This window comes from Erythrolamprus reginae, chromosome 3, assembly GCF_031021105.1.
Source record: "Erythrolamprus reginae isolate rEryReg1 chromosome 3, rEryReg1.hap1, whole genome shotgun sequence".
NCBI classification, from domain to species: Eukaryota; Metazoa; Chordata; class Lepidosauria; order Squamata; family Dipsadidae; genus Erythrolamprus; species Erythrolamprus reginae.
In genome coordinates this window covers 215820008-215832904 of record NC_091952.1, presented here as the reverse complement: position 1 = coordinate 215832904, position 12897 = coordinate 215820008, and the positions used below count along the sequence as shown (strand labels likewise).

The 12897-nt window shown below is 34.4% G+C and overlaps 1 protein-coding gene across 4 annotated transcripts in view; it reads right to left on the bottom strand.

The window, feature by feature from the left end:
* Window positions 1-1315: 1315 nt before the first annotated feature.
* The window catches only part of C3H8orf34 (chromosome 3 C8orf34 homolog), an 86460-nt gene continuing 74878 nt past the window's right edge, over window positions 1316-12897 (bottom strand). For 3 of the 4 annotated variants that reach the window (XM_070747892.1, XM_070747894.1, XM_070747895.1), the window contains 2 exons: window positions 10574-10664; window positions 1316-2522 (listed from right to left, as the gene is read on the bottom strand). In XM_070747892.1, coding sequence (XP_070603993.1) covers window positions 2515-2522; window positions 10574-10664 — 99 coding nt within the window. In that variant the 3' untranslated portion in view covers window positions 1316-2514. The remainder of the gene's footprint in view (window positions 2523-10573; window positions 10665-12897) is intronic. The other variant, XM_070747893.1, reaches the window with a different exon arrangement.

Genomic DNA, 12897 nt, shown 5'->3' with positions numbered 1-12897 from the left:
CTGAGTTTGCCAGATTTCAGTCTCATTGGAGTCGTGTCCTAGATTTCTGCAAATTTAGGCTGTTGAGGTACTTTGGTTCAAAAAATGTTTTGCCCAGTTAAAAGTTATAGCAAATAGATTACTATCATTTAAATGTGAGCGTATTTTTTCATATTGGCTGGCAACATGACTAAGTGGTCATTGTTGCTATGGTACTTAATCTGCAATCTAAGAGAAAACTACTGATGGACAGCTTTGAGGCCCCTACTGCCCTATTGTAAGACTATGAATTTTTAGATTATGAAATAATCATCGCCTCCAAAGATTGGGGGGGGCTTTCAAAGAGGCAATTAATATTTATACTGTAGGCATATGAATGAACTAGTTTCTTAAAATCACGTTGCTAAAATAAATGTATATCTTCTTAATTTGCCTGCAGTAAGGCAGGAAATGCTGCCTGCCATTAAATCTCTATTGGTCCATTGAGTTATCAGTTACTATAGTTTAACATCCAACACTTAAAATTTCAGTTATCTGCTATTAGAAACATAGAAGTCTGACGGCAGAAAAAGACCTCATGGTCCATCTAGTCTGCCCTTATACTATTTTCTGTATTTTATCTTAGGATGGATATATGTTTATCCCAGGCATGTTTAAATTCAGTTACTGTGGATTTATCTACCACGTCTGCTGGAAGTTTGTTCCAAGGATCTACTACTCTTTCAGTAAAATAATATTTTCTCATGTTGCTTTTGATCTTGCCCCCAACTAACTTCAGATTGTGTCCCCTTGTCCTTGTGTTCACTTTCCTATTAAAAACACTTCCCTCCTGGACCTTATTTAACCCTTTGACATATTAAAATGTTTCGATCATGTCCTCCCTTTTCCTTCTGTCCTCCAGACTATACAGATTGAGTTCATTAAGTCTTTCTGACCCGTTCAATTTTGTCAATATCTTTTTGTAGGTGAGGTCTCCAGAACTGAACACAGTATTCCAAATGTAAGCATTCTATATAGCGGGATCATAATCTCCCTCTTCCTGCTTGTTATACCTCTAGCTATGCAGCCAAGCATCCTACTTGCTTTCCCTACCGCCTATTAGTACATTAAAGTTAACTTCCAACATTTAAAATTCAGCTATCTGCTATTAGTACATTAAAGTTACTTTGGATTGTTTTGTATTAGTGAGTCTATACTATGCTATTATAAAATGTTTTAAAATCCACAATTATAGCGGTCATACTTAAATATTTTCAATAAATAATAGATTTTCTTCACATGCTCATTCATCATTGATAACAATGGAATAATAAAAATAAAGGCCACAGTCTTAATATTTGTGATAGGAAATTTGGTTTTATTTATTATTATTTTGATACTTTTAACTATTATAACAGTAGTAAGTCTGTGATTCAGAAACTGAAATCAAAATGAAAAGAAAGCAAACTTAACAACAACACAATCTTATGCATATCTACTAAAAGCCATTGAATTAAATGCAGCACATTTCCACTCGTAGTTGAAATAAGTAAATGAATACTGCAGATGTCATCATTCATAACTCCTGGGACAAATTTCATAGTCAGCCCAAAGCAATCAGCTTCAAATGTTTGTTTCAAACATATAAAACACACACCTATGTTATCAAATACTTAAATCAGTAAAGATCTGAGTAAATAATATGTTTGAAATTAAAATAGTTTATTTATGCATGCATAAATTATTCCACATAATTCACTAAGTAAAACCTTTCATGTAACAATATTTGGACAGATTAGGCAGCGGTTTGGTACATAGCAGGAGGTGTAAAAATGAGGGTTTCTGTTCAAAAAAAAAAAATTCACTAAGTAAAACCTTTCATGTAACAATTCAAAACTGCTAATGTCAGTAAACGCATTAATTGTTCATTCATTTCTAAATTTATTACACTGAATAGCTGCCCATTAACTCTGAACTCAATCTATAGAGGTTCTTAGTAGCATATATAAGTCATTTTCCATTCCTTCCAACAACAGTAATCCTATTGGCTGGGATACACACACTCACTCTCTCTTACACACACACACACAATAGTAATCCTATTGGCTGGGCTACACTCATACTCACTCACTCACTCACTCACTCACTCATTCACACATACACACGATGTGGCCAAATGAAATAACATTACATTGAATAAAAACAAGATTATAAAAATATGAGGAATAAAAAATATGAAATGCAGAAAATCTTTAAGGAGGTGTGCTGAATTGTCAATTGTCAATCTAAAACAAGAAAGATATAAATTAAACAAAATGAATTTTATTATATCTAGGCATTAAAAATAATGACTCTTAATCCTCTTTACCTATGGCCGCTATTACTCTGATAATGTCTGGAGTTTGGTACATTGTAGCATCCACACTTTACAATAATTCCATTACATGTTGCATTTATAAAACTAAGCTTCTATTATGCATAATAAACGAAAATAGCTAGTTATTTGCATGTTATATACTTGGGATAAATTGTTCTTCATTGCATCCACAATTTCATTCACAAGCCTGAAAAATAAAAAAGGATGAAACACTATTAAATATTTAAGGACCATAAAATAATTAGAATACATATTTTTCACATGAGTATTTAATTTTGTTTCAGAATATATGCATAACGATGTGGACAGTGAAAGCAACAAAAGTATAAAATTTAACATTATGTTATATTGTAACATCAGTGTAAAGTTAATATATTACAGAATACATTTAGAAGATATCAGTAGCTGTGCCTTTTCCCATCTTTTGCTTTGCAATTTTATTTATTTACTTGATTTTTACTGCACACTGTTTTTAATAATCCAAGGTGTTGTATGAAATTTAAATAACATTACACACATCAGTATTAAGTTAATATGAGGTTACAGAAAAACATTTACAAAGTATCAGTAATTGTGCCTTTTCCCATCTTCTTCTGCTTGGCAATTTTATTTATTTACTTGCTTTTACTGCATTTTTAATAATTCAAGGTGTATACATAATGCTTCTTCCACCTATTTTGCCCACAACAACCATTTTCCCTCTGAGATGATTTGGGTTGACACAGTGCGACTGGCTCAAATTATCAAAGCAGTAATCTTTGGTATGTGATGCAGGAAGAATGTTATGGATGTCAAATAATGGAACAACAATGAGGCTTTAAAATATGGAGATCCAAATTCAAGATACAGTGGTACCTCTACTTATGAATGTAATTCGTTCCGTGACCAGGTTCTTAAGTAGAAAAGTTTGTAAGTAGAAGCAATTTTTCCCATAGGAATCAAGCCAATAACGCGTGCAAACCCATTAGGAAAGAAATAAAAGCTCGGAATTTGGGTGGGAGGAGGAGGAAGAAAAGGAGGAGGACAGTCGCTGCCGAAGGAAAAAGGTGAGGTGAGGGGAATAAAAAAGAATCCAAAACTTTAAGGCTTTAAAAAAAGAGGGACTCTGAGGCGGCGAGGAGGAGCATGCGCCTCCAATACATCCAGTGCGAGGCTGCCTCCCATACACTGCGCCATAGAGAGAAACCCAGAGGAAATGGCAGGAAACTGGCCGGGCCTTCATGCCACTCTCAAATTTCCTGGGAAATCTTTCCAGCCTCCAGTTCTTAAGTAGAAAATGGTTCTTGAGAAGAGGCAAAAAATCTTGAACACCCGGTTCTTATATAGAAAAGTTCTTAAGTAGAGGCGTTCTTAAGTAGAGGTACCACTGTACATATATGTACACATGAGCGGTCACAGCATCTTTGGGAGATAATAAAAAGATGGAAAAAGAAAAGACTCAGGGTGTAACAATCACTTGCCAGCTTAACACCAGTGTTTGCCTAATGCAGTTCATTAAATCTTTAGGGGGGGGGGGAATTAAAGCAAAAGAGAATGAATGAGCCAGCTTTAGTGAGTTTATGGCTTTGCATTCATTTCTCACTGTATCAATTTTATTATGTCTAAGGAAAGAAATAAAAAAATGATACAATAAATTAGGTTTTAGACTTATCTTTCTTTACACAGTTCAGCTTTGCTGAGTTTAAAAAGGAAGGTCACAAATGAAGTAAAAATTTCACAGACTATAGGAAATGGAAATCTTTCCTGAAAGCTTACAATGCATTGGGAATGTTTATTTGAATGTAAGTAAGCTCTTTTAAACCAAATGACAAGTTAAACATTTGTATTTCTAGTATGGTTTATCTTGGCAAGTCCTATGAAGGATATCGGTGTTGAAATCAAGATGAATTAGGAATCCTTCTAACAGGACTTTAAAATGGAAAATCTTCCTTGCATTCAGAGTTTCACTACACATTCAGATAAAATGGCTTAAAATGCTTATAGTTTCATTTCGGAATGGAGATTTATTATTTATTTATTTAGCGTATGGAATAACATACTTGGACTAGCAATATATATTAACATTTCATCTAGATTAGAAAACACAATATAAACGTTCAAAAGATCTATGTTCAAATACCAATGTCTAGACCATCTAACCACTGAAGCACAGAATTGAAGCATAATGGAGAAACACAATCTCATAACTGATACTTTATAATTACCAGCGCTGGAGACCTGGATTGTGGTCAATGTTATCATGTTAATAAAAATAATCTTATCAGAAATAGTTCTTATAAGAAATATGTTCTATCAGGAAGCCTGCCATCGTGACCTGTCCCATTAACAGTTGATATTTCAGCTAAAACTGATCTAGGAGTGTTCATGTTTTTCAAAGGTAAATCAAAATAGAGGATATGGACACTAGTTGACGGTTGAAAATGGCTTGATGTCACTTAGTCAATCTTTGGAAATATCTATGAAAATATCAAAGAAAATATATTTTGAAGAAAACATCAAAGAAAATATCTTTGATTCTTTTCTGATGTCACATCTTCATTTGCCCCTCCTTCCTCTTGCACTGAAGTTAGTGTAACCATTTGATGCCACCCAACTCATTTAGGCATAGAAAGTCATAGGAAGAAGTTCCATTTACCCAGTTCAGTCCTGTTAATTGAAACTTAAAACAATTTTCAGGATATCGTAATGATAATTTTATTTTAGAATTTCATTCAAAAAGGAAGAAAGAAAAATGAAAATTTAGATTTTGCTAGCCTGGCATAAGCTGCATAGGATTGTCCGTGGTCTGCCTTCCAGGATTGTCTAGGACAGGGGTAGACAAAGTTGGGTCTTCTAAGACATGTGGACTTCAACTCCAAGAATTCCTGATGACAGAATGATAGGCTCAGGAAATCTGGGAGTTGAAGTCCACAAGTCATAGAAAAGCCAACTTTGCCTACCCCTGGTCTAGGAGAAACTACAGCATTAGGAATCGATGTGAATCTGAACCACAAATCCAGGCTTTTTAGAGAGGAAGCCCATTGCTTGATACCTGGAAGCTTTATGTCCCTAAAATGGATTATGATGTCTGCATATTTTATCCAATTCAGTTGGGAAATGCATATAGTCATTGGAGGATTTTAACTGCAGTGGAAGATATAGTTTCTGGTTTTGATTTGGTCCTGAATCAAATCAGATTACCCTTAACATGAATTAAATACTTTGTGGCTGGCCTTGTGCTTTTGAATTTACTTCCTTTGTTCTAGCACATGTATTCATTTATTAAATTCATACCTACAGAGATAAACTGAATTCTGCTGATTTACAGTGTAATTAACAGCATAAACAAACCAATGCAATTTTTTGTCACAATTTTTTTTGTTTTATTCAGAAAGTTAAAATACAAGTTTCCAAAAAAGAAAAAGAAAAGAAATTTTACAAGAATACAACAAAATTAGACAAAAGATTTTAAAATGTGCATTCCAAAAGACAAAAACACATATACATATATATTTACATATACATGTTGTCCCTCTAGTTGAATATTGTTTTAGAAATCAGTCCTAAATCAAACTGGGTAGCTTCCACATGAGTTGGGAAACTTGTGGTTGGGTTTCGGTCCTAATAAAACACCATGTGTATTTTGTGCTTTTGATTCTGCTTCCATTTATTATTCATTTATTCATACCTACCGCAATCAGTTCAATTTGCTAATTTACAGCAAATTGTATAATGTGTAATTAACAGCATAAACAAACCAATGTGATTTCTTAGTGGGAGAGCATTCCGTCTTAAGGAAAAGGCAGAATCAACCACTTTCAGTGCCATTATGTATTTATGAATTTATTTATGAATGTATTAATTTTAAATTGTAATTAGATTGGTGGGCATTGGATTTGTTATTATGTACTGTTTTTTATTATTGTTGTGAGCCGCCCCGAGTTTGCAGAGAGGGGCGGAGAGGGGCGGCATATAAATCCAATAAATCTAATCTAATCTAATCTAATCATTCAGAGTCTATTCAGAAATGGAAAATTCTTCAACATCCCCTATGGGGATGGTAAGGAATCTGTGTGATAAAATTAGTGCGGCAACATTGGAATGCTGACACCACTTCTTTTCTTCAGGTGTTGCAAGATTGCACATAGAGCCAAAACTGTCATTCAGAACTTATTCTATTGATAACTTTTTAACAGAATTTTAAATGAAAAACTTAATTTCCCAATTAAAACAATTAAATGTTAATCAATTAAAGTTTTCTAACAAAATGAATATTTAATGTGGGCAGACAAAACATTTAAATAGAATCTTGAGTTTGCAGGCTACTAGAGCAGAGGTGGGTTCCTACTGGTTTGGACAGTTTCATAGAACTGTTAGTAACTTGGGAATCAGCAGCGACCCAGGCCTGCCACACCCATGAGCTGATTGCCTCGGCAGCACTGTAGGTGTGGCCATTTTGTTTTCTTCCGCGCATGCGCAGCACACCTGCCTGCATAGCGTGTCCCTGAGCAAATTGGCAGTAACAGAGTCTGGAACCTTCCTCTGTACTATAGCCTCTTTTTTATTGAAAAACCCCCCATCTTTTTTATTTGCTATAATATTTTCTATGTTCAAAATAGCTTTATAATATCCTGAAATTGAAGAATGCAGTATTAGCTGAATTCAATTGATTAAAAGCGTAGTTTTTTTTTAAAAAAAACACCTATTATTAAGAAGATTAATTCTACTACTCTTCTGTTCTTAGTCATAAACTATGAAATTTAATTCCTCTCAACACTAAATCACATATCTAATGCCCATGCAGATTTGTGTCTCATTTATTAACTTTTATGGCATTTTTTTCTATATGGATAAGACCTTCACTTGCAGTATTTAAGGGGAATTTGCATTAGAAACTTTGCCAGGAGTTTCCCTGGCTCTCTGCATTGCAAACATTTCAACACCTGGATGTTGGCAGCCTGCATTTTCCATGACTTGCCCTTCACTTGTAAGTTTGGCCACAGCAATTGCATTCCAAAAGCAGATGGATGCTATTAGCCATATAATTATTTTTAAAAGGCTTATACTTTTACCCAATTTGCCATGCTCAGATGTCACACACAGTACGATATTGCTCAGATCAAACAATGTTTGTTCTCTTTCAATGAACCACCTATTCTGAGTGACCTCCAATTAAATAAATAAAAAGTCTACTATGAAAATTGATATATGGGCTAAAATCAAGATTCAAAACTATTGCAGCCTTAAAAGCTTTGTAAGGAAGTAGCTGATATTTCAGTTAAGGATGTTTTACCACTATCTGCCTTTTGTTAAAGCTAGAATAAACAGGGGAGGGGTTTGGTTCATGACAGCAAGAAACATTTTGTATTTATAATTCAGCGGTTTGGTCTGAAATAGCAATGGGAACAAAATTAGGCAATTCTAAAATGCAAATATATGCTGTAAAACTCTACTTTCCTTACTGTATATACTTATTTTTATAGCCTAGATTTAATTCAGCCATTTCTGATAAAGCAATAAAAGTTTTGGATACCCTAAATGCATATATCAGCATAAACTTGAAATTGAAATAAAAACATAAACATATATTTGGTATGTTCCCTTGAACCTAAAAGGAATTCAATTGTAGTAGATTGTATATATTGAGGAAGGAAGAAGTAACGGCTTTTTTGAGTGGTGGTGTGACAATAGTTAGAATGCAGTACAGCAGGCTAACTCATTGGTCATTCCAGGAGTTTGATTCTGAGTGGCTCAAGATTGACTCAACCTTCCATCCTTCCAAGGTCAGTAAATGAGACCCCAAATTGTTTAGGACAATAAGCTGACTCTGTAAACTGCTTAGAGAGGACTGTAAAGCACTGCAAAGTAGTATATAAGTTTAAGTGCTATTGCTATTTCTGCAAAGCATATTCTTTAATTATATTTATTTATATCAACTCTGTCAACACTCATAAAAATAAAATAAAATCACAGTACTGTATCTCATTACAAAAACAAGGAAAAAGAAAATAAGAAATAAGAACAATAATGTTCAACAACAAAAAGATACAAAATAAAACTAATGACCATAATGGTTATCATTAACCAAGACAAATTGTCTACTGCTCCTAGTTAATGTGAACAATGCTGACAAATACAGCTTATTTTTTTCCATATGTTCTTCCTATTTTGAAAGTTGTTAAAATCAACAAGGATACATTTACTTTGATCAGTACCCAGTTAGAAATAATGAAGTAAGATCTAGCTTCTGATGCCACACTAAGCTAATGAAAATGTGACACACCTAGAAAATAATTGTAGCTTTGATTTTACTGACTGACCATCTTGACTTTTTAGCCATACTTGTAGACACTCTTGCTAATTTTTAGTTTTATCTGCTTACTTCAAAGGGAAATGTAATCACCTGTTTATATTGTAATACTTAAAATAGACTGGATATGTTAAAACATTTAAATGGTTTATTTATGTGATATTTGCATAATTTTTCAATATGATTAAAATATTTTTCCATTCCCTATGTATTTCCAAAAATCACCCAAAAGTTCATGCAATTATACTGCCTTAGCGCAATAAGGAAGGAACTTGTCAATCTAGAATTAAAAATAAAAAAGGAAAAAAGGCACTTTCCAGTTTTGCCTAGAGCTCTACTATTCTCTGGAGGAATCTGAAACTGGTCAAATTCACTCTAGGCCCAAGTCTAGCAAAGTTTTTCCAGTTTCTGCTACAGCCTGGCTATTATGTTAAATTCTATCCAGCATTAATTTTTTCCCATCTAACTGATAGGGTTTTTTATTCAGCATGCCATGTTTAGATGGTTCCAATTGTATTGACAAGGTGCTAATGAGTACCTGTTAAGAAGCATGTCCTTTCATAGCCATAACATATAAAATAGCTTAGAAAATCACATTTTCTCCTCTTCATATCATAAGCTATTGTGATTTTTAAACAAATGCGATTGTCAGAATAATGCCTATTTTCACTTACCTTATTTAAGTTTACTATATCGTCATATATACTTTATTGAGCCTCTCTACAGTGAGATAACTAGACAGACATGCTGCTTGTCTACTGTATTTTTCAGAGTATAAGACGCACCAGGGTATGAGAAACACCTTAGTTTTGGGGAAGGAAAACAAGGAAAAAAGGCCTCTCCTTCCCAGCAATTTGCCAAACAGCAAACTGTACAGATGATACACACTGCTTGCTGCATATTTCTGCACTGTATATTTCCTTCTAGAAATATAGTTATTCTCCACTTCTTAAAAGAAGATACAATAGCACTGGGCCTCTTCACATCAAGCATTTATTTTAAAAAGCTTCTTCCTTTTGTTAAGTTGCTTGGAACAATAACAAAGCAGTCTTTAAAAAGTAAGTCTAATAATTTGAAAATTCTATAGACATTTATAGTTATCGACTTACCTCCTTGCAATTTCAGCAGTCCAACACTACCAGCAATTTGCCTCCTTGCAGCTAGTTTCACTTTCAGTTTTAGCATGTGATCTGCCTGTGCCAGACTCAGCGGTAGATCAGGAAGCTGATTATCACTTGCTTTTGTTAATCAGGCTCTGTGCTGTTTGCTGCAAGGAGGTAGATTTCTGGAAGGCAGAGGTCAAAGGGTGGAGCTATATTCTGTGTATAAGAAGCACCCAAGTTTTCATTCTCTTTTGGGGGGGTAAAAAGGTGCATCTTATACTCTGAAAAATACAGAAAACTGTATTACATAAATGTATGCAAAACATATTTTCTACATTGTGTAATATATTCTCTATATTATGTTTATAAGGAGCAAAACCTTACCCCGCGTTTATGAATTATATCTCTGCACTAACAAAAACTGTTCAGACAAATAAAAAAGTATTACTGTTTTGTTACAGTAGGTAACAAAATCTGCTAATTCTGAACTGAACTCATATTTTTCAAATATTGTTTGAATCATCTAGTATGTTGTGTCAAATGTGTTCATTAGAAGCTTGTCACAATGTAGTTTTTTATCCCTGGTCTGTGAATATGTAATTTTCATTGTTCAAGAGATAACTCTTAAGTTTGTGGCACAGAGAACAAATAATGCAATTTAGATTGTTTTGGGGAGTTTTCTCAACCTTACAGGTTGACCAGAAAACAAGACATTTATTTCCATAAATAAAACACAAATACAAAAATTATGTTACAAGTTAGAAGCCAGAAAAGGTACACAACTAAAATTATTTCATTAAAACAAGGTCGCTATTTCCAACAATGAATCTGGTACTAATCACTCACATTTATCTCGAATTGCTTCTGCTTCTTCACTTTCAGTGTCAACTGGCAAAACCCATGGCTGGTGAGCAAGCTGAAGTTGTAGGAAGTCATCCTGACACAAAAAAGCAATCAATTCAGTTAAGACAAAAATTAGGTCTGCAATTAATCAAATTGATTCTTTAATTAGAACCAATTACAAGTACCCCTGGTTAATCAGGTAATTTAGTTCCTCTGTTTCAAGAATTTTTCAGGAAGAAGCAGGGGAAATTCTGTGGATGTTTAAAATGTATATTAATCAGTAAAACTGTCCAAGAACTATTTCTAGTCTTACAAAACAGATGTTGAACTGACTGCATATGAAAGCTGTCTAATCTAAAAGATTATATATGAAAGACAGCAATGGAAATCAAATTGAAATGCTATAGAAAGATCCTGGGTTGTATATGACTAATGCAAGTAATTATCCTATTTTTTAAAGTGCCTTTTCTAAAAAGTATTTATTGCTTTATTTTTTTTAACTTATAAACCTTTTCTAGTTATATAAGTGTTCGGAAACTTCAGATCGTGCAGAATGCGGCCGCGAGAGCCATCGTGGGGCTTCCTAGATTCGCCCACGTTTCTGCAACACTCCGCGGCCTGCACTGGCTGCCGATCGGTTTCCGGTCACAATTCAAAGTGATGGTAATGACCTTTAAAGCCCTACATGGCATTGGGCCAGAATACATCCGGAACCACCTTCTACTGCACGAATCTCAGCGGCCGATAAGGTCCCACAGAGTTGGCCTTCTCCGGGTCCCGTCGATCAAACAATGTCATTTGGCGGGCACCAGGGGAAGAGCCTTCTCTGTGGCGGCCCCGGCCCTCTGGAACCAACTCCCCCCAGAGATTAAAACGGCCCCCACCCTCCTTGTCTTTCGCAAATTACTTGTCGCCAGGCATGGGGGAGTTAAGTTATTCTTTCCCCCTAGGCTATTACAAGTTATGCATGGTATGTTTGTGTGTATGTTTGGTTTTTTATAATAAGGGTTTTTTAGTTGTTTTTATTAATTGGATTGTTCATGTTGTTTTACCATTGTTGTTAGTTGCCCCGAGTCTGCGGAGAGGGGCGGCATACAAATCCAATTAATAATAATAATAATAATAATAATAATAATAATAATAATAATAATAATATATAAACCTCTCAAAACAGCATGTAGCAAGGAGAAAATTATAAAACATTACAGTAAAATCACTAATTCTGACTCTACTTTAAGGGGCGTACATAAGTGCACTGATGTGCCTTTCGTTCCCTGTCCAATTGTCTTCCCTTTCCCTTTCATCATATATATTCTTTCCTTCCCACCTACTTCTCTTCCTCTTTACTTCCTATCTTTTATATATCACTTAATGTCTATTCCCTTTTATATGTATTGTATATTGGACAAAGAATAAATAAATAAAATAAATAAATAAATACTTCCTGGTTCTGGGTTGCCTTAGTTTAATATATTTACCCCGAATTACACCAAGAGTACAGCAATTTTTAACTGAGTGAATAGGTAAAGTTTAAGATTTATTAGATTTGTATGCCGCCCTTCTCCAAAGACTCAGGGCAGAAGCCTCTACTGCTTTTTCTTCTTCTTGAATAAATCTGCCCAAAATCACACTAGACGTATGGAAGCTAGGTGCTGATCCAAACCCCAGGTCGTGAAAGACCCCATTTCAGAACAAAATAGGAGTTCAAAAGCAAGATCTTCTTTCATCACCTCAAAGAAAGTAGAGAGCTGTAATTCTGTAAGGAAATTTAGTAAGAGATCTCACAGAAATTCTTGAACTAACTTTCGAATATCTAGGACTTTTTGGATTTAACCATATTATTATTTCTTTTAAGTTATATCTACCTTTCAACTCAGGCAGAAACCTTAGGGCAGCTAATAAAATTCCAAACCAAAAGCAGAAATTTAAAAATGCTATACAATATCAAGATCACCTAACAATTAAAAGCTTGGCAAAAGAGATGGATCACTACAAATTTCCTAAACATTGAATGGAGCCAAAAGCACTCCCAAGGGCACGCATTCTATATACTGGAAGCAGCGCAGGGTATGTAAATTTATGCAAATTTAATTAATCAAGTAAAACTCATATGGTTAACCTTCTACTCTTTCTTTAATCTTTCTGACATCCCTAACAAAGCTGACACATTGACAGGTCAACTCTGTGTAGAAAAGTAGCAAACAAATGAATGTTGATATACACTGAACAGCTGTAAGTTATAATAGAATCCAGATTTCTTTCAGGACAATAGCTCACATTTTAAAACTGCTCAGGAAGGACATGATTTCACACTGGGGGGCCCTGCT